Source organism: Podarcis raffonei, chromosome 5 (assembly GCF_027172205.1).
Source record: "Podarcis raffonei isolate rPodRaf1 chromosome 5, rPodRaf1.pri, whole genome shotgun sequence".
NCBI lineage: Eukaryota > Metazoa > Chordata > Lepidosauria > Squamata > Lacertidae > Podarcis > Podarcis raffonei.
In genome coordinates this window covers 85,481,182-85,500,790 of record NC_070606.1, presented here as the reverse complement: position 1 = coordinate 85,500,790, position 19,609 = coordinate 85,481,182, and the positions used below count along the sequence as shown (strand labels likewise).

General features: G+C 43.5%; 1 protein-coding gene across 2 annotated transcripts in view; it reads left to right on the top strand.

Moving 5' to 3' along the window:
- Window positions 1-11,108: 11,108 nt before the first annotated feature.
- The window catches only part of GOLIM4 (golgi integral membrane protein 4), a 66,646-nt gene continuing 58,145 nt past the window's right edge, over window positions 11,109-19,609 (top strand). For both annotated transcript variants that reach the window (XM_053390469.1, XM_053390468.1), the window contains exon 1: window positions 11,109-12,131. In XM_053390469.1, coding sequence (XP_053246444.1) covers window positions 11,945-12,131 — 187 coding nt within the window. In that variant the 5' untranslated portion in view covers window positions 11,109-11,944. The remainder of the gene's footprint in view (window positions 12,132-19,609) is intronic.

The window sequence follows — 19,609 nt, the reverse complement described above, 5'->3', positions numbered from 1 at the left end:
CAAACTTCTTAATGAGCCATTTGCCACCTCACCATTCTGCAGCCAGGCACCAGGGGACTTGATCAAAGGAAGCAGGCACCAAACGCAATCTAGCCGTGCCATACCGCTCTGAGAACATCCGTAACTAAGAAGCATTTTAGCCTTCTTGGGATGTTACCACAAGACCCATCCATTTCCCTAGATAGCACCAAGTCATGCTGAACCCAAACAGTGCAGTGAGGCAGATGCTTTCTCAGTGGCAACTTGTAACACCATTTAACACAGAGGTGAGGAACTTTTGCAGCCCAAGACCTACAGCCTTTCTAGAGCAGCATACTGGAAATAAAAAGTGGGTGAGATAACAGATGTGATTTCTAACTTTGTAGAGAACTTTGTACAGTAGGCTGATTTCCAGCTATGCAACATTCAGGTTTTACGCACAAACACATCCCTCCAGCCTTCATTTGGGCAAGCAAGAGGCATTACCACTGTGGTGTCGTAGTTAGAGTGTTAGAATTTAAGTTTTAAAGTTATTGCACTTAACTTTGATACTCTTCCTGAAATAATTTTAAAGTCAACTGGGCATTGCATCAGTTAAGGGAGATGAAATGTGAAGAACTTTAGCAATCATCTGCCTTTTCTCTGGATTTGAAAGAACTTGGGTTTGTTTGTTTTTTAATGCCCAGTGCTAGGCTGTACAGGCAAGAATGTACTCAGTAGTGAATACCAATGTATGCACACATTCAACAAATAGCCCAGTCTCTTTCTTCCCCTTTCAGTAAAATAGAAGGATTGACAACTTAAAACCAAGCAAAATAAAATACAACTAACTGATGTAGTCATCTGTACGGGCCAAATCTGTGTGGCTTACAATGCAATCTTGTATATGAGTTTCTAAAATCAAAAGGAACAATGCCAAGGCTGCACTAATCAATACAAGCAGTTAATAGTACAACTATAAAAACTAATGGATTTTTATTTTATTTTTTACAGAGCCTCATATGGAAAATAATCAAACAATACACTTCTTTGTGAGGCCTTTCCAAACACCATGATGGTGCTAGTGACATGAACAGAGTGTTAGTAGCCATTCAGTAGACATTCATTCCCTTCATAATTACTGAGCTGGTGCCATCTGGTGGATAATATATAGATCTACAATAAGACTTGAAAAATCAATAATTTATTGAACAAGGATATTTTAGGTTCTTTAAGCAGACTGCTGCTATCTTGCAGGTGGGATTCGATGGCACACTGGTAAATTCAGAGTGCACAATTAAAGTGGATTAGGACTTGTGTGAAACAAACTCGCTTAAAAAGAACACATGCATTATTATTGCTTTTGGCTGAAAGGCACGTGTGAGATAATTGCTTGACAGCATGCCAAATAACTTCATTTCAAACAAATCAGAATGAGTACTTAATAAACAGCCAACATCATATTAACTCCCCACATATTTTTTGCAAACAAATCAGGATGAACGCTCAGTAAACAGGTTGTCTGGAAACAACCTAAGGAACCAGGACCAACCCAAGACATTTTGATACCTGAGGCTGTGGCGATCACACAGGGTCCCCGGACGTTTCACCATCTATTGATCCCACCACTTTATTTCTCCCTGCCACCACCCAGGCCCTACCTGGTACAATACTGAGTCCAGTCAGGGTTAAATTGGAACATAAACTTCTGTTTATTTATTGCAGTTTAACAAGCGTGTGGGTTCATAAATGGTATCGGTCCATTACAATCATGGGGTGCCTATCCAGACCTATAATTTCTGCTACCTGCTCTCACTCACTAAACCACCTCTCAGATATTTCCTTGTCTTCCTAGTTCTTAACTGTTCCTGACTCAGCTTATTTTGCTACACTAACTCAACCTACCCACAGACTCTATCCCAATTCACTCCCACTCCAAACAACCACCCAACTCCCAAAGAACTCCCCCTTCACCCCTCCCAGAGCTGGTTTTATAGTCCCTCTGACTCCACCCCCTGGGTTCTGATTGGGTAACCTGTTTAACTATTTCACCTCCCACACTCATATGTTAACGTCACATAGGCGAAACACCAAATGGTGTCCCTGCCACCAGGGAAGAAGGGGTGAGTGAAGATCTACATGAGGAACAAGGGAGGAATAAAGATGGGCATTGCGATTGCTGCCCCTTCGGACTCTGCTGCCTGAGGCGGTTGCTTCGCCTTACCTTATGGGTGGGCCGACTCTGAAATTCCTCAATCTGATAGGTGTTAGAATTTAATCAATGCTTGTCTGTAAAACACAGCAAGCTAGAGAGGGTCAGAGCCATGTTTGATTTATTTTTGAATCACACAAATGTGTCATCAGCATGAGGCCGCAAGGGTTCATTGTATTTTTTAAAAAAGTTAGATATGAAAAAAAAGAGTCCATGGTGGGACAGAATCCTGCCCCCCCCCATCACCTTCAGGCTTCTGAAGACTATCCAGTGTCACAAGGCAGGGCTCCAAGGCAAACTTTAAGTGATATTATAGGATTGTAAGTGTATAGGATTGTATCAGTGCAACAGTTTTCACCAAATAATCCTAGGAATTGCAGTTTTCACTTAGAGAATTACAGTCCCCAGAATTCTTTGGGAAGAGAGCATGGCTGCCAAACCAGGTTCAGCTTTTTTGGGGGGCGGGGTAGGATATGACAAAGAATATGCCTTAGCTTAGTTCAGCCTCCCTCAAGCTGGGACCTCCAGATGTTTTAAATTGTAATTCCCATCAACCTCAGCTAGCATAGCTCCTTGGACTGGGGATGATGGGAATTGTAGTCCAAAACATCTGGAGAACATCAGGTTGAGGAAGACTAGCCACCCTGTTAAAGCTCATTTCCCCCAAAGAATCCTGAGAAGGGTCGTTTATTAAGGGTGCTGGAATTGTAGCTCTGTGGGGCATAAATTATAATTCTCAAGATTCTGAGCAGGATGCTTCAAGGAGTGGCAAAGGGATATATCGAGGTTTATCTGGCAGGGGAAGAAACCCCGAATTAAATATAAACTCTTAACAGATATTAAAGATATAATAGGCAGCTACCAAGGAAACAAAGGACCCATGTTGAGGTTGACGGAAGTCAAAACATAAAGAAGGAAGTTATTTTATTTTTATGTAACAATTTCTTAGTATTTGATGTTATGTTTTTCGTTTGTTTTTTGAGTGTTGTCTTGTTTGAATGTTATATATAAAACTAATAAAGAGTAATTAAAAAAATAAATTCCCAGGATTCTTGGGGAGAGGGAGTCTGTTTTAAAGGTATGGTGTGTATTTGGCTAAAGTCTTCCAAATACTTATTTAGGAAATAGTTTCCCCCTGTTAGTCCACTGGCAATCCAGAAGGTGGCACTCAATAGCTGGCATTTCCCCCTCTGCTGTTTCCAAACTAGTGCCACACAACATTTATCAAACGATGCTCACTATGAAAAATGAGGCTTCAAATATGGTGTCTACAACTGCAGTGAAGCTTGATATTCAGATGTAAGGGACATCCATTCTTTTTTGATCAGCTGATCAGCTTCAGTTTGGCTGCTACTTAGAAAGTAAGTATGCTGCTTAATAAAGAAGTCAAGGTGCAACCACTACTAAACCTAATTTCCTAAGAAGATGAGGATGAGCCAAGCAGGACCTGCAACAAAAAGTTGCAATGTGGGGTTCTCATGTTCATGGTTACAGTCAGTCAATCAGTCATGCCCTCCAGTCCATGTCCACCAGGGTTTTCTATGTGTATTCAGCAGTCAATCAGCATCCCTTGACCACCAAGCCCAAGTAGACCTCTTTTGTGGGTTTGCCCCTCTTCAACGCTCATGTGCAGGGCAAGATGGTGGTGGTCAGCATAGCTCAGCAGTTAGAGCATGAGACTCTTAATCTCAGGGTTGTGGGTTTGAGCCCCATGTTGTGCAAAAGAGGAGGTTGAACTAGATGACCCTTGCAGTCTCTTCCAATTCTACAATTCTATGAACTCTTAGTGTTTGCCCCTGTTTGTAGTCAGTGTACTTCTGTGAACATGGAGGCTGAAGAGGACAAAGACCATCTTGGCTGTGAATCCTGGAAGACCTGCTCTGCAGACTTTTTTCCTCCTGACCTGACAGAGTGGGTCCCTGACTGACTCCAACTACAAAAGCTGAGGCTGATGAACAGACCCTTGGGGTGATTTTTTGGGTTTTTTGTTGGGGTTGTTGCTCTTTTTTGATATTACATTTTTGTATCCTTGTTTTAGATCTAATTATGATTTATGTGGAAATTGCTTAATTTGGCTGTGTACTTTTTGAGGCTTTAATAATAATAATAATTTATTATTTATACCCCATCCATGTGGCTGGGTTTCCTCAGCCACTCTGGGTGGCTCCCAATAGAATATTAAAAACACCAAACATTAACAACTTCCCTAAACAGGGCTGCCTTCAGATGTCTTCTAAAAGTCAGATAGTTGTTCATTTCCTTGACATCTGATGGGAGTGCATTCTACAGGGTGGGTGCCACTACTGAGAAGGCCCCCGCCTGGTTCCCTGTAACCTCACTTCTCACAGTGAGGGAACCGCCAGAAGGCCCTCAGAGCTGCACCTCAGTTTATGACTACTATTGTTATGTTCACAATTTGTTTCAGGTTGTAAGCTGCCTTGGGCATGGTCTCAACTATGGAAAGGCAGCATACAGATAAAATTATGTATGCATGTATGATGTACATATGTAGATACACCTATGAATCTAAAGTAAACTCCCCCCTTAAAAGTAAGTTTTAAGTTGGGCCTTTAAGTAAGGGCCGAAGAACATATCATACTAAAATTCTGCTCCCAACACAAGACCTACTTTGGCTCTGTAGAGCCATTACAACTCTTGTAAATTTCATATTTCATTGTGTGCAAAGAAGCATTTGCTTTTGTCAGTATTCTCAAAGGTGAGCAGGGAAGTATGAGCCATTTGTTTACCTTTGCCTGAGCACGCATTTAAGGCCTGAAAATAGGACATGCAAGCTTGCCAAGTTCCTGGTTGTAGCATTCTCTGCAAGCCAGTAGCGCAAATAGAATCCAATAATGTAGGCATGTTTACATTTAGATCTCTGTACAGACTAGCCTTGGGGACCCACTCCAAGTCAGAATGTCAGGCAAGTGTGGACACAGGTGTAAGCACTTACTTAAAATCCGACCACTTGCTCTTTGTTAGAAGGAATGTTGATGGTGATGAAGTTTGTATTGTGTGCATTTCTTTGTAATCTGTGCATTTTTGCATATCCTTCTCCTAAAGGCATAGGGCAGAATGTGGCTGTTAGGATGGTAAGTGGATCAGGCCGATGGGGTCAAGTGTCACCAATCCAGAAAGCACTGCATGGGCTGCCGGTGTACTACTGGGCCCAATTCATGGTGTTGGTGCTAGCATATAAAATCCTCAAGGATTTATGTCCCAGCTACCAAAAACAGCACTTTCCCCTATATCAGCCATCTAAGACCCTTTGACCAGGAGGTGGGGCCTTGTTGGTGGTGCCACCACTGGGAGCTGACCTGTGACAGGGCCTTTTCAGTGGTGGCTCCCCATTTGTGCAATGCCTGCCTTGGTGAAGTGCATCTGTCTCCCTCATTACTGACTTTCAGGAGAAAACATTGAAAACATTCCTGTTTAGCCAAGCATGTGATGACTGAAAGACACTGTTGCTGGTAATGCTTGAGATTGTTTTTTAAAAGTTAAAAAAAGTTTTATTATTGATATGTTTGATGCTCTGGACTCCTTCGGGAAGAAGGGCAGGATATAAATTGAATGAAATAATAATAATAATAATACTCCTGCCAGAGTCAGACCACAGGCTCATCTATCCTGTTTCCAAAAATGGCCAAGCCAGATGTACCAGGGAGTCCATAAACGGAACATAAAGGCAACATAAGGTTTGTCCCCAAGCACACATGTAATAGCAAGCTGTTCCCAAGGACGTGGTATAATCTATTGAACCTCATGTGGCTCAGTTTAGCTGCTGTGACTAAAAGCTGTTGATAGGCCTCACCTCCCTGAATGTGTGTATTCCGCTTTTAAAGCCAGTGAGGCCAGTTGCCACCACATCATGTGGTGGCGTGAAGTCCAGGAGATAATGATACATGAAGAAATACTTGCTTTGGTTTGCCCCGAATCTACTGCATTATACCAGGAGAGCTTGAATTCTCATGCTATGACAAAGGAAGAAGCAAAAACCTTTTCCTGCTCATTCCACACTGTGCTCAGATTTAAAAGGCTTGGTTTTTTAAAGAGCATTTCCATAAAATGCAGCAATTATAGCCTAAGTGCAGCCTTATAAAACTATACACACAAAATTGTTTGCACACCATTCTTTTAAAGAACATGGCTTCTCCCAAAGAATCCTGGAAACAGACCCTCAGAAGACCCTGCCACAGCAGGACAGGAAAGTATTTGCGTCCTAGGGAAAGGAAAGCAGAGAGGGGGCCTGCCTAGCATCCAGTTGCAGGGAGTTCCTCAACCTGGGAGCAGCCACTGAGAAGGCCCTCTCTCTCTCTTTTTAAAATATTTTTATTGGTTTTTCCATGTATACTTCCTCTAACAGTATTTCTCTAACAATTTTCCATATTCCCCCCCTCAACTTCCCACATATTCCCAGTTTGTTTTATTTCCATATTACTCGCCCTGCGTGTTGTTTCTCAAAATTTTCCCAATACAGTGGTACCTTGCAAGGCGAATGCCTCGTAAGACGAAAAACTCGCAAGACGAAAGAGTTTTTCGTTTTTTGAGTTGCTTCGCAAGACGAATTTCCCTATGGGCTTGCTTCGCAAGACGAAAACGTCTTGCAAGTTTGTTGAATGCATTGATTTTCAATGCATTCCTATGGGAATCCGTGCTTCGCAAGACGAAAAAACTTGCAGAACGAATTAATTTCGTCTTGCGAGGTACCACTGTACAGTGGTACCTTGGGTTACAAACACTTCGGGTGACAGACTCCGCTAACCCGGAAGTAGTACCTCGGGTTAAGAACTTTATCTCAGGATGAGAACAGAAATTGCACGGTGGCGGTGCGGTGGCAGTGGGAGTCCCCATTAGCTAAAATGGTACCTCAGGTTAAGAACGGTTGCAGGTTAAGAACGGACCTCCAGAACGAATGAAGTTTGTAACCAGAGGTACCACTGTACATATAGGCTTACTTTTTGTTATATACAACCGCGTTTGTTTATTCAAACCCTGCCAGTGAGTCCAATTCTTTATGTTGCCTCTTCATATACAGTATGTTGTAAATGGTCCCCATTCTCTTTTAAAATCTTTGTTATCCTTTTCATGTAATTTATCTGTTAATTTTGCCAGTTCTGCATATTCCATAAGTTTCCCTTGCCATTGTTCTTTCATTGGTATTCTGTCTTCCAAGCTTGTGCTAATATAATTCTTGCTGCTGTTGTTGCATACATAATTTCCAATGTTCTTTTTTTAATTCTTGATCTAGAATTCCTAGGAGGAATGCTTCTGGTTTCTTAACAAAAGTCTTTTTAAACATTTTTTTCAATTTATTATGTATCATTTCCCAATAATTTCTAACCCTTTTGCACTCCCACCACATATGATAAAATGTACCATTTTTTTCTTTCCATTTCCATTTCCGAGAAGGCCCTCTCTCATGCCCTCACCAAGCATGACTATGAAAGTGGCAGGACCGAACGTAAGGCCTCCCCGAAAGATCTCAAAGACCAGGCAGGCTCATATAGGGAGATATGGTCCTTGAGACAGCCTGGACCCAAGCTGTATTGGGTTTGGTAGGTCCTAACCAACATTTTAACTTGTGCCCAGAAACAGGTCAGTAGGCAGTGGAGCTGTTGTAACAAGACTGGCAACTTGGTGTGTGTGTGTGTGTGTGTGGCTAGGACGCAGGAGTCTGAGCAATTTAAATTTCCATATATTTTTGAGGGAAGCTATGATAATCACAGATTTGTGTTATTTATGCATTTATTGCATTTTTCTCCTGCCCTTCCCCAAAGTTCTCCTCCTCCAAGTGCAACAGCACTATATGGTAGATTAGGCTGAGACATAGAAATTGGCCCGACGTAGTTCAGTGAACTTTACGGCTGAGTGGGGAGCTCCTAAACTTTGTCAGTCACTGTACCACACTAGTTTCAATCATGTTGTAAATATGACATAATGCCCCACTCCAAATTATTAGTAAGGAAACTACACTGAAACCAATGGATCTATGATCAACTGGTTGCTTTTTTTTTTTTTTGCTGTATGTTCTAATAAATGTGCAATGCTTCTTTTGCCCATAGCAATTTACAGAAATTATGATAATTAGCCTTGCAGAGGAACTGAAGGTTTGCAAGGAATTCCAGTTGGATTTACCAGCTCAGCTTCTGCAAAACTTTTTGTGATTGCCAGGAACATTAAAGGTAAAGGTACCCTTGACCGTTAGGTCCAGTTGCGGACAACTCTGGGGTTGCGGCGCTCATCTCGCTTTACTGGATGAGGGAGCTGGCATACAGCTTCCGGGTCATGTGGCCAGCATGACTAAGCCGCTTCTGGCGAACCAGAGCAGTGCATGGAAATGCTGTTTACCTTCCCACTGGGGCGGTACCTATTTATCTACTTGTACTTTATCGTGCTTTCAAACTGCAAGGTTGGCAGGAGCAGGGACTGAGCAACGGGAGCTCACTCTGTCGCAGGGATTCGAACCGCCAACCTTCTGATCGGCAAGCCCTAGGCTCTGTGGTTTAGACCACAGCGCCACCCACGTCCCTGTCAGGAACATTACTTAAGGCAAAACTAGGGAAATAACAGCACTGCATAAGGCTGCTGGTTTTCAATTTTTCCCTCCCCATTTTTGTCACTCTTATTGATGTTTGTTTTGATATAAACTGCTCTGAGCTCACTTTTGACAAAAAAACCCTATCTACAAGAATACTAAATAAATAGTCTAGAAGATTAAACTGAGCTATGACCCAAGATCAATAAGTTCATAATTTGTCACCCCCAAGGTATAACTATCTATCTTTATTTCATAAAATTCAGGCAACATTTGATTGTAGAATAAAAAACCCTCAAAGCAGTTTATGAAAAGATAAAACAGGAAAATGGGGGGGGGGGGGAGAGAAATATGAGCAATAGGTTAAAACATACAGAAAGTTAAAATGTTAAAGAGGGTTAAAATATGCCTCAATTTTCTAAGCATCTGGGTAGGCTTTTCTAAACAAGAATGTTTTAGTAGGTGCTGAAAACAGTACAATGAAGGCGTCTACAAACGCAGAACTGGTCTTATGTGGCATCTCTAGTAGTGCCAATTCCGCTGACTGAAATGGTCTAGTGGGCACATGTGGGGTAAGGCAAATCTCGTAGGTAAACTGGTTTTATAGGTACAGTAAACTTGTAATTTGGGCAGTGCAGTGGGACTCAACAGCAGACAGTCTAGGAATCAGGCTTACTTACAACTCTCTGGGAGACAGGCTTCCAGGGTTGTTGTTCTGCCTCAGGCAGAAGTTATAGCAGAGTACACTACTGTACACTACTGAGAGGAATGGACCCGTTTGCAAGGAGTCTGTAAGGACATCCCTTTAACTGTTGAGCCCAACAAAAGCTGTTTCACACAGGGAAGTAGAAAAAGATCAGATTGTTTTACATGAAAAGAGGCAAAGCGTATGAGTACTGCTTCAAACAGAAGGATTAAAAATATTCGGTCAGCAAACAATTATTGACTCTCAAGTGTGATACCAAATTCAGTGCCAGCCAGCAATCAACTAGAGCAAGGGTAAAGGTAAAAAGACCCTTGACCGTTAAGTCCAGTCGCGGACGACTCTGGGGTTGCGGCGCTCATCTCGCTTTATTGGCCGAGGGAGCCGGCGTACAGCTTCTGGCGAACCACAGCAGCGCACGAAACACCGTTTACCTTCCCGCCGGAGTGGTACCTATTGACCTACTTGCACTTGACGTGCTTTTGAACTGCTAGGTTGGCAGGAGTAGGGACAGAGCAAGGGTACCCCTCAGTTAAACACAACGGATCAACACATTTTTATTTTTAGACCCAGTGGAACATCTGCAGAAGGCGGCATCCTGCAGATCCCATTCTCACAAAGATGCAAACCCCCTCCCATACCCATATTTAGTTTATTTCTTTGAAAACACCCAACTATTGTTGTTTTCAGGAAAATTTAATCAAATGAGAAATCAGTTCAATAAATGGGTGACATCTCCTTTTAAAAAGAGATTAAAACTGAGGGTACGTTCTATCATATGTGGTGTACTTGTAAAAGGGTAAAAGAGTAGAGTATTGGGAAATAATTCATAATGAATTGGGGGGGGATGTTTAAAAATACTTTCCAAAAAAACCCAGTCCTTTTTTGTTGGCAATAATTCAGTCAGAAATTCCCAGGTGTCAAAAAAGGTTATTTATGTATGCCACTACTGCAGCCTGTGTTTCGTTAGTCCAAAAATGGAAAACGAGCTTAGCCCCAACTAAAGAATGGCAACTTAAACTGATGGAATATGTGCAGCTTGCAGGCCTAACATATAGAAGAAGAAAACAAGAAGAATGTCTGTTTAGAGAAGATTGGGAAATGTTTGTTGAATATGGGGGGGGGGTTGTGTATATAAAACGTGGGCAGCATTAAGATAAATTCAATAGTGTAAAGAAGTTTTGATGGATGGAATAATGGAATACTCAATGGTTTCGTTTATATAAAATATGCAGGGTTTTATGTTATGCAAAACGAAGCATGGAAAGAGAAGAAGCGAAGTCATTGATATTTTAAGGTTGTTGAAATGAATATTCTAAAATGTAAAACAGAAAACTTAATAAAAATTATGGAAAATAAAAATTAAAAAAAGATTTAAACCCTCATATAAATACAAAGAAGTTTTACTAAAGTGGGAGATGTCTAAGCCCCCCCCCCCACTGCTTTCTAAAGCAGCGCGCGGGCAAAGACCCGCTTTAATAGGCGAGGACCTCTAGTTCGACGAGCGCCTTGCTCCCGCGACCCCGCCCACTTCCTCAATTCTCCCGCGCGCTCCAGGCTGGGAAAAGCGGCGGGGCGGGGCGGGAGCTGGAAAGCGCGGCTCTCGGTAGGCCGGACGGGCGCAGCCTGCGCCCAATGTGTGCCACCGCTGCCGGCCCGAGGGGCGGGGAGAAGCTAGCGCTGCGCCCAATGAGGCAGCGGCCTGAGCGGGACTTCCTTCGGGGATCCCGCTGGCGAAAGCAGCCTAGGAGTGGAGGGTGACACGTATGTGCGGGGCTGGAAGGTGGCCAAGGCAAGGCAGGGGAAGGGAAGTTCTTGCCCCCATCAGCGGAGGAGCATCAGCCGCCGGAAGAAAGTAACTTTAGCTCCCCGAGGGAGGGCGAAGGGAAAGGGATCCCCGGGGAGATCTTGCAAAGGAAAACTTCGCTTGGGAGAAACGGATCTTGGAGGCAAAGACGGGCAGAAGCAAGGGAACGTTGGGGGATCAGATCCTGCCCGTTCCTTCGAACTGTTCCTGCAGTTAGAGAAAGTACGAACCGATCTGGGGGGAAGCAGATCCGGAGAGATCTTTGCAGGATAACCTTGGGGATCGCCCCCTTAGAGTCTCAAAGAACTTCGCTCGCAAGGGCAGAGGTGCCTGGAGATGCCCGGCTTCTTCTGAGCTGCCTCCGCGCTCCCAAGGCTTCCCCCTCCGCGTACGCGCAAAGGGAGCGTTGGCTTCGTGGAGAGGGCAGGGGGCCTAGGGAGTGGAGCCGCTCTTGACCCTCCCCGGGGGCCCGAAAGGCTGCCTGCTCCTCGGGATCCCTTGAAGTCTCAGCCCTCCAGGTCGGCCTGCCTGCTGCGTGACCTCAGGTGCCTGGCAAAACTTGGCTCAGGTGGGTTAAAGTTGGCGCCAGGGTCTATGGGTCCAGCTCTCCTCCGAGGCCCCTCCGCCGCCTGGGCCGTTGCCCCTGATGCTGCTTCGTGCTCCGGCTGCTGTCTGAGGATAGAGGAGCCTTGAGGTGGACGGGCCCCTGGATCCGCAGAGGAAGGGACTATGGGCAACGGGATGTGTTCCCGAAAGCAGAAGCGGATCCTGCAGTCCCTCTTGCTCCTCATCGTGGTCTTCGGCTTCATCTACGGGGCGATGCTCTACTACGAGCTGCAGAGCCAGCTGAGGAAGGCGGAGGCTGTGGCCCTCAAATACCAGCAGCACCAGGAGTCTCTATCAGCTCAGTTACAAGGTAAAAGCTGCTTGGCTGTTCCCCCTCCGAAAGCTCTGCCTCCCCTTCCACTTTGGGGTGGGGGGACGCTCCCAAAAGCTATTTCTATTTTTGTGTCCCAGAAAAGTGAGCCGTCCTAGTTCTGCAGCCGGTTACGCTGGGCTGTAGCTCTGGCATGCAGCTGTGTGCGCGCATGCGCTGTTGAAATTCATGGGAGTTTTGCGCATGCAGCGCTCTGTGGAATTTCAGGCATGATGCAGCATCCATACTGCCTTGTTGGGTTGAATCCTGGTCCATCCATTTCTTATCTGTCACCAGCAAGGAATGAAGGTGATGGATATCCTCTTGTTTATGACCAGCACCTGCTAATCACAGGTGTACTGCTACGGAAGATGGAGGTTCCATTGAGTTATTTAAAGCCAAACACTGCCGTGTCTCGCAATTGAGAATTCCATAATTTAACTACAGTGGTACCTCGGGTTACAGATGCTTCAGGTTACAGACTCCGCTAACCCAGAAATAGTACCTTGGGTTAAGAACATTGCTTCAGGATGAGAATAGAAATTGTGCGGTGGCGGCGTGGCAACAGCGGTAGGCCCCATTAGCTAAAGTGGTGCTTCAGGTTAAGAACAGTTTCAGGTTAAGAACGGACCTCTGGAACGAATTAAGTACGTAACCAGAGGTACCACTGTATGCATTTTGTGAAGACCTTCCCTTCATCGGCATTAACCTCCTGCTGGTCAATGAAGTGGGTGGTGCTGACATCTAGTAGTATGAGAAAAGGAGGAAAGAATGAAAAAGTCCATCTATTCACTCTTTGTGCCATTCATAAGTTTATGAACCTCTGCTGTGCTTATCCTCCTTAGTTGTCTTTTCCCCAAAGAAGCAACAACAAAAGGCTTGACCTGCAATCCTATAGCCTTAATTGGGACTAAGCCCTATGGAAACATGATAGGAGTCACCTCTGAGTAGCTGTTTATTATGCTCATGTTTCACTTTTCCTCCAAGGAGCTCAAGGGAGCATACATGGATTCCCCACCCCCCACCCCGCCATACTAGTGGCTCACCCAGTGAGCTTCATGGCTGAGTTGCCCCAGTTTTAATCCAGCACTCTGACCACTGCACCACACAACATAAGATTGTGCTGTGAATTGGTTGTGGAACGTTTCTTGGATCATTTTCGTTGATCCGTTACTTGTGTTTTCACATTACCAGAATTGTGCTCAAATGTGAAAAACCTTTCGATCGTGAACTTAGCTTGCACCCTGGTGAATCTGCTTTTTCATCTTCAGGGCTGCCAGTTCTGGGCAGACAGCCCGTACTTATGCAAAATATTTGGTTCAGCTGTGCAGGTATTAAGGACAAAAGTTTCCCTTCCCTTAAAGTACACATGGCACTGGGATGGGCAGAGTCCAGCGCCTTGATGGGGATAGAAAATGACCTATATCCTGATCATCAGGTCAAACATTTGATAAGCAGAGGCAGGGTCATTAACCCCACTTCTGCGCATATCAACCGAGTAGGGGGTGGCATCTGTCGGTTTGAGTGTCTATGCAGGGTTTGTGAAAGGCAGATTGTGTGATGACCACACCCACTGCTGACTTGTGGCCCCCAGAGGATTGGTGAATGCCAAAAATTGTTAACAACCCCTTCTTTTCACCGTTGACTTTTCTAATTCATCTTCACATTGAACTTTTTTGTGAAGCCACCTGTAAGATTCATTGCCTTTTTATATTATTATTTTTTCATTAGGAACTTACACCTAATTTTTTTAAAAAAATAAACATTAAATTCACTCGTAGGCAGTTTACATGCTTAATGAGCAAAGTGCTCTTGGACAAGAACAGGTAACTGCTAGCCCGAGGGTTAGGTGCTGAGAATTTATCTGGCACTCCTATCAAAAGTTTCGTCAGGAGCTAGTAAACGATTTGCCACTGTTTCACGTTATCAAGCTGTAATCAGGACAGGCAGGAAAACAGGAGATTACACTACTGTAAAGTGACAGAATCCTCAAATAAGATGCGTGGAACATGTCCGTCCACATATTTCTATGCAATGTTAGTCTCGGCCCATGTGCTCTATAACTTGGGAATCTGTGTTTGCCAGATGTCTTCAAACGTTATCATAAAGCTTTATCAGTTGGGAAGGGGTCTATTTTGTGACGAAATAGACTTCTACCCTTCTCTACCTCTGAACTGCTGTCTGGAGTTTAGAGCAGCTCTCAGGAAGAAGAAAGTTGTTCATCCCAGCTTTTTGTTGTAATAAAAAGTTCCAGAAAGTGACAAATTGCTGAGCTAAAATGTCTCTGTGCCAAGGTGATGCTTGACCATACAGGTTCTTACTTGAGGAAAGTCGACAGCTGATACGCAAGCTAAAGTTCTGTCTGTATTGTTGCCCTACAGATTACTTAAAGTGGACGCTCTTTCAATTATTATTGAAAAAAGCAATGAAAACAGCATTATTATTATTATTATTAAAATCAGGTTTGCAGTTTGCTTGAGAAGCTCTCGTATCCGAGCTATGAGCCTGCTTCTTCATTTTTATTTCATAAAATTTATGCACTGCTTTATTGTAAAAACAAACCTCAAAGTGGTTTACAAAAAGACAAAACAATAAAATTATCAATCAGAAAAATGAATAAAAGCAATTTAAGACTTTTGAAAAGTTAAAATAAAAATAGACTGAAAAGAGAATGAAATTCACACCAACTTTCTAAATGTCTGGGTAGGCTTGTCTAAACAAAAAATGTTTTTAACAGGCGCCCAAAGAAGTACAGTGATGGCGCCTGCTTGATATCAAAAGCCTGAGATATGTCAGTGAACTGTCTTGGCAATAAATAACTTTGACATCTAGTGGTGCTTCATAAACACCCTTTCATCTTCCCCTGCTCTGTTTTTGCAATACCGGGCAGGCAACAAAACATGAGAATTTATCAAGTAGTTGGTAGACAGGCTTTCCTAGCTGGTGGGCTGTGCATGGCTTGGTAAGCCACAAGTTGTACATCCTTGGTTTTTAAATTCCTTTTCTTGGGGGGCAATCGAATGCACTTCGCCTCCTACTGAATTCAGTCAGACTTATAGGTAGACATGCACAGGGGTATAGTATCACTTTGCTTTCTATTTAAATGACTTGGAATTATCCGCTTTGCGTCTTCAGAATGGATGGGGTTATAAATTTAAATTATTGAAATGGGATCAATGTGTTGTTGCAGTTTTTTAAACAACAACAACAACGTTGCTGTGTCTTTTAGATGATTAGCTGCAAAAAGTAATGTTTGAAACAGGGATTGACCCAAAAGTTTCTAAACCATATTAGCATAAGCCTACCAACTGGAAAATACCGACCGACATCATTCATATGCTGTTGATGTGATGATGGAAGGTAAGAATGCTCCCCTGTGGTGTATTTGTGAGAATTAACGTTCCATGAAGCAATACCAGGAAGAGAAATACAGCTCATAATAAAATGTCCTATTTAATATTGGAATATCCATTTGGTTACAACATAACACATGGAAACTTTCTCAATCACATCTTCTGAAAATGATTGTGTTGCAGATGAATATTGGAAACATATTTTTGAGTGCTAGTAATTCTGCTAAAGCTAATCAAGTCAGAGCATTAAATCGATGGACCAGTATAAGTAATAATTATAGTCATCTGTAGCATTTTATGTAGCACAGAGCCAAAAACTCATTTTGCGCGCATATATATATATATATATAAAATCTCAGTCAACCAGCAATAGCCAATGATAGCTGCCCCTGTTGCAGCCCTGTCAAACTTTTAAGTTGTTTAAAGGCTGCCTTTGTTTTCACTTGTAAAGTAGAGACAGTGTTTTATCTAAATATAATAAGAAACAGATTATACCCTCTTGGGATTTTGAGAGTAATACACAAGAGACATGCATTCTTCATAGTTATGAAGTCTTCTCATTAGGTCTTGACTACTTAATTGTAGAAATGACTACCTGTGAGAAAAACGTTTGGGTGGAAAAATATATTTCTGACCTCCATATCAGTAGAAGTATCTGAAATATAGAGAATACATGTAGAGAATATCCTGAAGGAACGTCTCCATCCTCATTGTTCTGCCTGGACACTGAGGTCCAGCACTGAGAACCTTCTGGCAGTTCCCTCACTGCAAGAAGCCAAGTTACAGGGAACCAGGCAGAGGGCCTTCTCGGTAGTGGTGCCTGCCCTGTGGAATGCCCTCCCACCAGATGTCAAGGCAATAAGCAACTATTTTACTTTTAGAAGACATCTGAAGGCAGCCACGTTTAGGGAAGTTTTTAATGTTTTGATGTTTTATTATGTTTTTGATATTCTGTTGGGAGCTGCCTAGAGTGGCTGGGGAAATGTTATATCACACTCACTACGTGCAGGTGTGTGCTTGTGACGTTGCATGTCCACGTTGCGGCGGCAGCGGTGGCCCCCCTTCCTCCTTCTGTCCGCAGCCAGCGAGGCACCATTTCCGTGGGGAGGGGCTCAGACTCAGAGACTTTGCCTCCATGTCTGAGACCTGCCCCGCCTGAAAAGGGTGCCTGGCTGTGGAGGGTGGAGGTGAACTTCTCTCTCAAAGGCAGCGTTGTTGCCGCCTGCCGCCTGTGCTCATTTACTTTATGTGTGCCCAGCCCCCACAATTATATTATTGTGGTTGCCCAAGCACCCATGGCCCTTGGAGATAGCCCCTATGTGCTAAATAAAGGTAAAGGTAAAGGGACCCCTGACCATTAGGTCCAGTCATGGCCGACTCTGGGGTTGCGGCGCTCATATCGCTTTATTGGCCGAGGGAGCTGGCATACAGCTTCCGGGTCATGTGGCCAGCATGACTAAGCTGCTTCTGGCAAACCAGAGCAGCGCATGGAAACGCTGTTTACCTTCCCGCCGGAGCGGTACCTATTTATCTACTTGCACTTTGACGTGCTTTTGAACTGCTAGGTTGGCAGGAGCAGGGACCGAGCAACAGGAGCTCACCCCGTCGCGGGGATTTGAACTGCCAACATTCTGATTGGCAAGTCCTAGGCTCTGTGGCTTAACCCACAGCGCCACCCGCGTCCCATGTGCTAAATACTGTCTTCTTTATGCTGGAACGTGAAGCATGTCCACCTTTTTCAGAAATTATTTCCAAGCTGCAATACTGTGTTCGTCATTTACCCTCGCTAGATTCAACGTACTGCCATCTGCCTTATTGCAGGGCGGATTCGAGGGTAAACCATATGTGGAATGAGTCTGCCCCTGCGGCTTGATGGAGGTAGAAACTGTCTCTCATGTCTTGTTGCGCTGCCGTTTCTACGGGGATATAAGCTCGGTACTTATCACTCCTGTTATACAAAAATCTCCAAATGGGTCCGAACTTCAATGTCTAAAACACCTGCTAGAGGACAAGGATCTAGAAATCACGCTAAGGGTGGCCAAATCCTGTGCGACTGCCATAAAACTTAGGGAACAAACTGTACTACCAGAAGGATTAAGGTTTTAAATGACAATTTTAGGTTTTATTTTAGTGATCAAGATTTAATATATATTTTTAACTGCTGCTATATCTGTATTGTCTCTGTTATACCCAATTGCAATTCAATGTATTCCTGTTGTGTTTTATGACTTTCCTGATATTGTAAGTGAGCTGGAACCGGTCTGTGACTGTAATAATAAAATTCATGCAATACTGTGGACTAGAATGTTTGACCAATTACATTGTAACTGTTACATAGATATAGTTACTCTCTTTTTGGACTCAGAATTGCATTCAGGCAACAGTCAAAAGCAACTGTTTCAGAGTTCCTGGGGAGTCATCAAATTCTGAACATTTACTCTAATGGGGGTCTTAAAACCTGGATTGCATGGGTGACTAAGGCTGCTTTTCTGGGAGGAAGTCCAGCTGAACTCTGTGAGACTTACTTTTGAGTAGACATGCCTAGCTTTGAACTGCAGTGAAGTTGAGGTGTTGTATCCACTCAGTTTCAGAGATGCAGTCATTGGGACAAACTGTGTACGCCAAACCTCTGTATACTGAAAAGGTACACAAAGCATTTTGGCCTAGTACTGACTGTGAGGCAGATGGACCAAGTTGGCAGCTTGGTGCGTTTGACAAACATATTTGAAGAGCTGTTTCTGGAAATGAACATCATGTCCCTTTGTGAAGTTAAAATCCAACAACCCTTCTTTCCTGCGTGCCTGCCCCCCGCCCCCCGGCCAGTTTGCTTTTGCCAAACTAGAAAATAACATGGCCTTGCTCCTGAAATGTACCGGTTACAGGAAACTTTGGCACATTGCTGTCTTAATGTGGAGCAAATGCCGGGTGAGTATTTTTCTTATTAAAATAAGCAAATGCACAAAAGGCCGTTGCACAGAAGCAGTCAGTCAGAAGAGTAACAGATCATGGATCACAGAGCAATTTATCTGAGAAGGCGTTCCCAAGATAATTTAATACACATTAATTAAACTCTCATCATGCTCTGTCAAGCCTTTTGTTCACTCGAAGAGATGGCTGAAACTCAGCAAAGGGGGACTTTTTCTGACACAGTTTGTGTAAAGTGTGGAGATACAATCCTCGTCTGCATTTAACCATTTTTTAAAAAATATACTCTTTTAATGAATGGTACACACATGAGAATGCAGCACTGGAGATTAGTTGATGACCCTCAGCTGAACGTTGGGACAGTTGCCGTTGAACAGCACTCTCTGCGGGTCAGTGCGAAAGTTTTGCCTTTCGTGTTCAGTGCGTGATGGCTCACTCATCTGTGCGTTGATGTGCAAATTGTGGTGTAGTGGTTAGAGTTAGACCAGGGTTCTAAACCCCCCCTTCCCCAGCCATGAAGCTCACCGGTGACCTTCGGCCAGCCACTGTTCCTCAGCCTAACCCTACCTCACAGGGTTGTTGTGTAATATATATAAATAATAAATTATCACTCGATGTTGCAACCATCAAGTGATTAACTAGTATGTGTGAACCAGTTCCCATTCTCTTCCATTCCAACCGATCTCCATTAAGTGGTTCTTTGCTTTTTGCAAAGTGATACAGTGGTACCTTGGTTCTCAAACGTAATCCGTTCCAAAACCAAAGCATTCCAAAACCAAGGTGAGCTTTCCCATAGAAAGTAATGCAAAATGAATTAATCACTTCCAGACTTTTAAAAATAACCCCTAAAACAGCAATTTAACGTGAATTTTACTATCTAACATGACCATTGATCCATAAAATGAAAACAATAATCAATGTACTGCAGTCACACAGTCAATCAGTCAGTAGCTGAACTGGGTTCCACACAGTCACAAAAACAAAAACAAAAAAGCAGCAAAAACAAAAACGCAAAATAAGTGAGCTGGACAGACCTCAGTGTAACACTCAAAACGGAAGTGTGGCACTCAAATCAGAAGCCTAACACTCAAAACAGAGCATGTTCAGCTTCCGAAAAAAGTTCGCAAACGGGAACACTTACTTCCAGGTTTGCAGTGTTTGGGTTCCAAGTTGTTTGAGTACAAAGGTGTTTGAGAACCA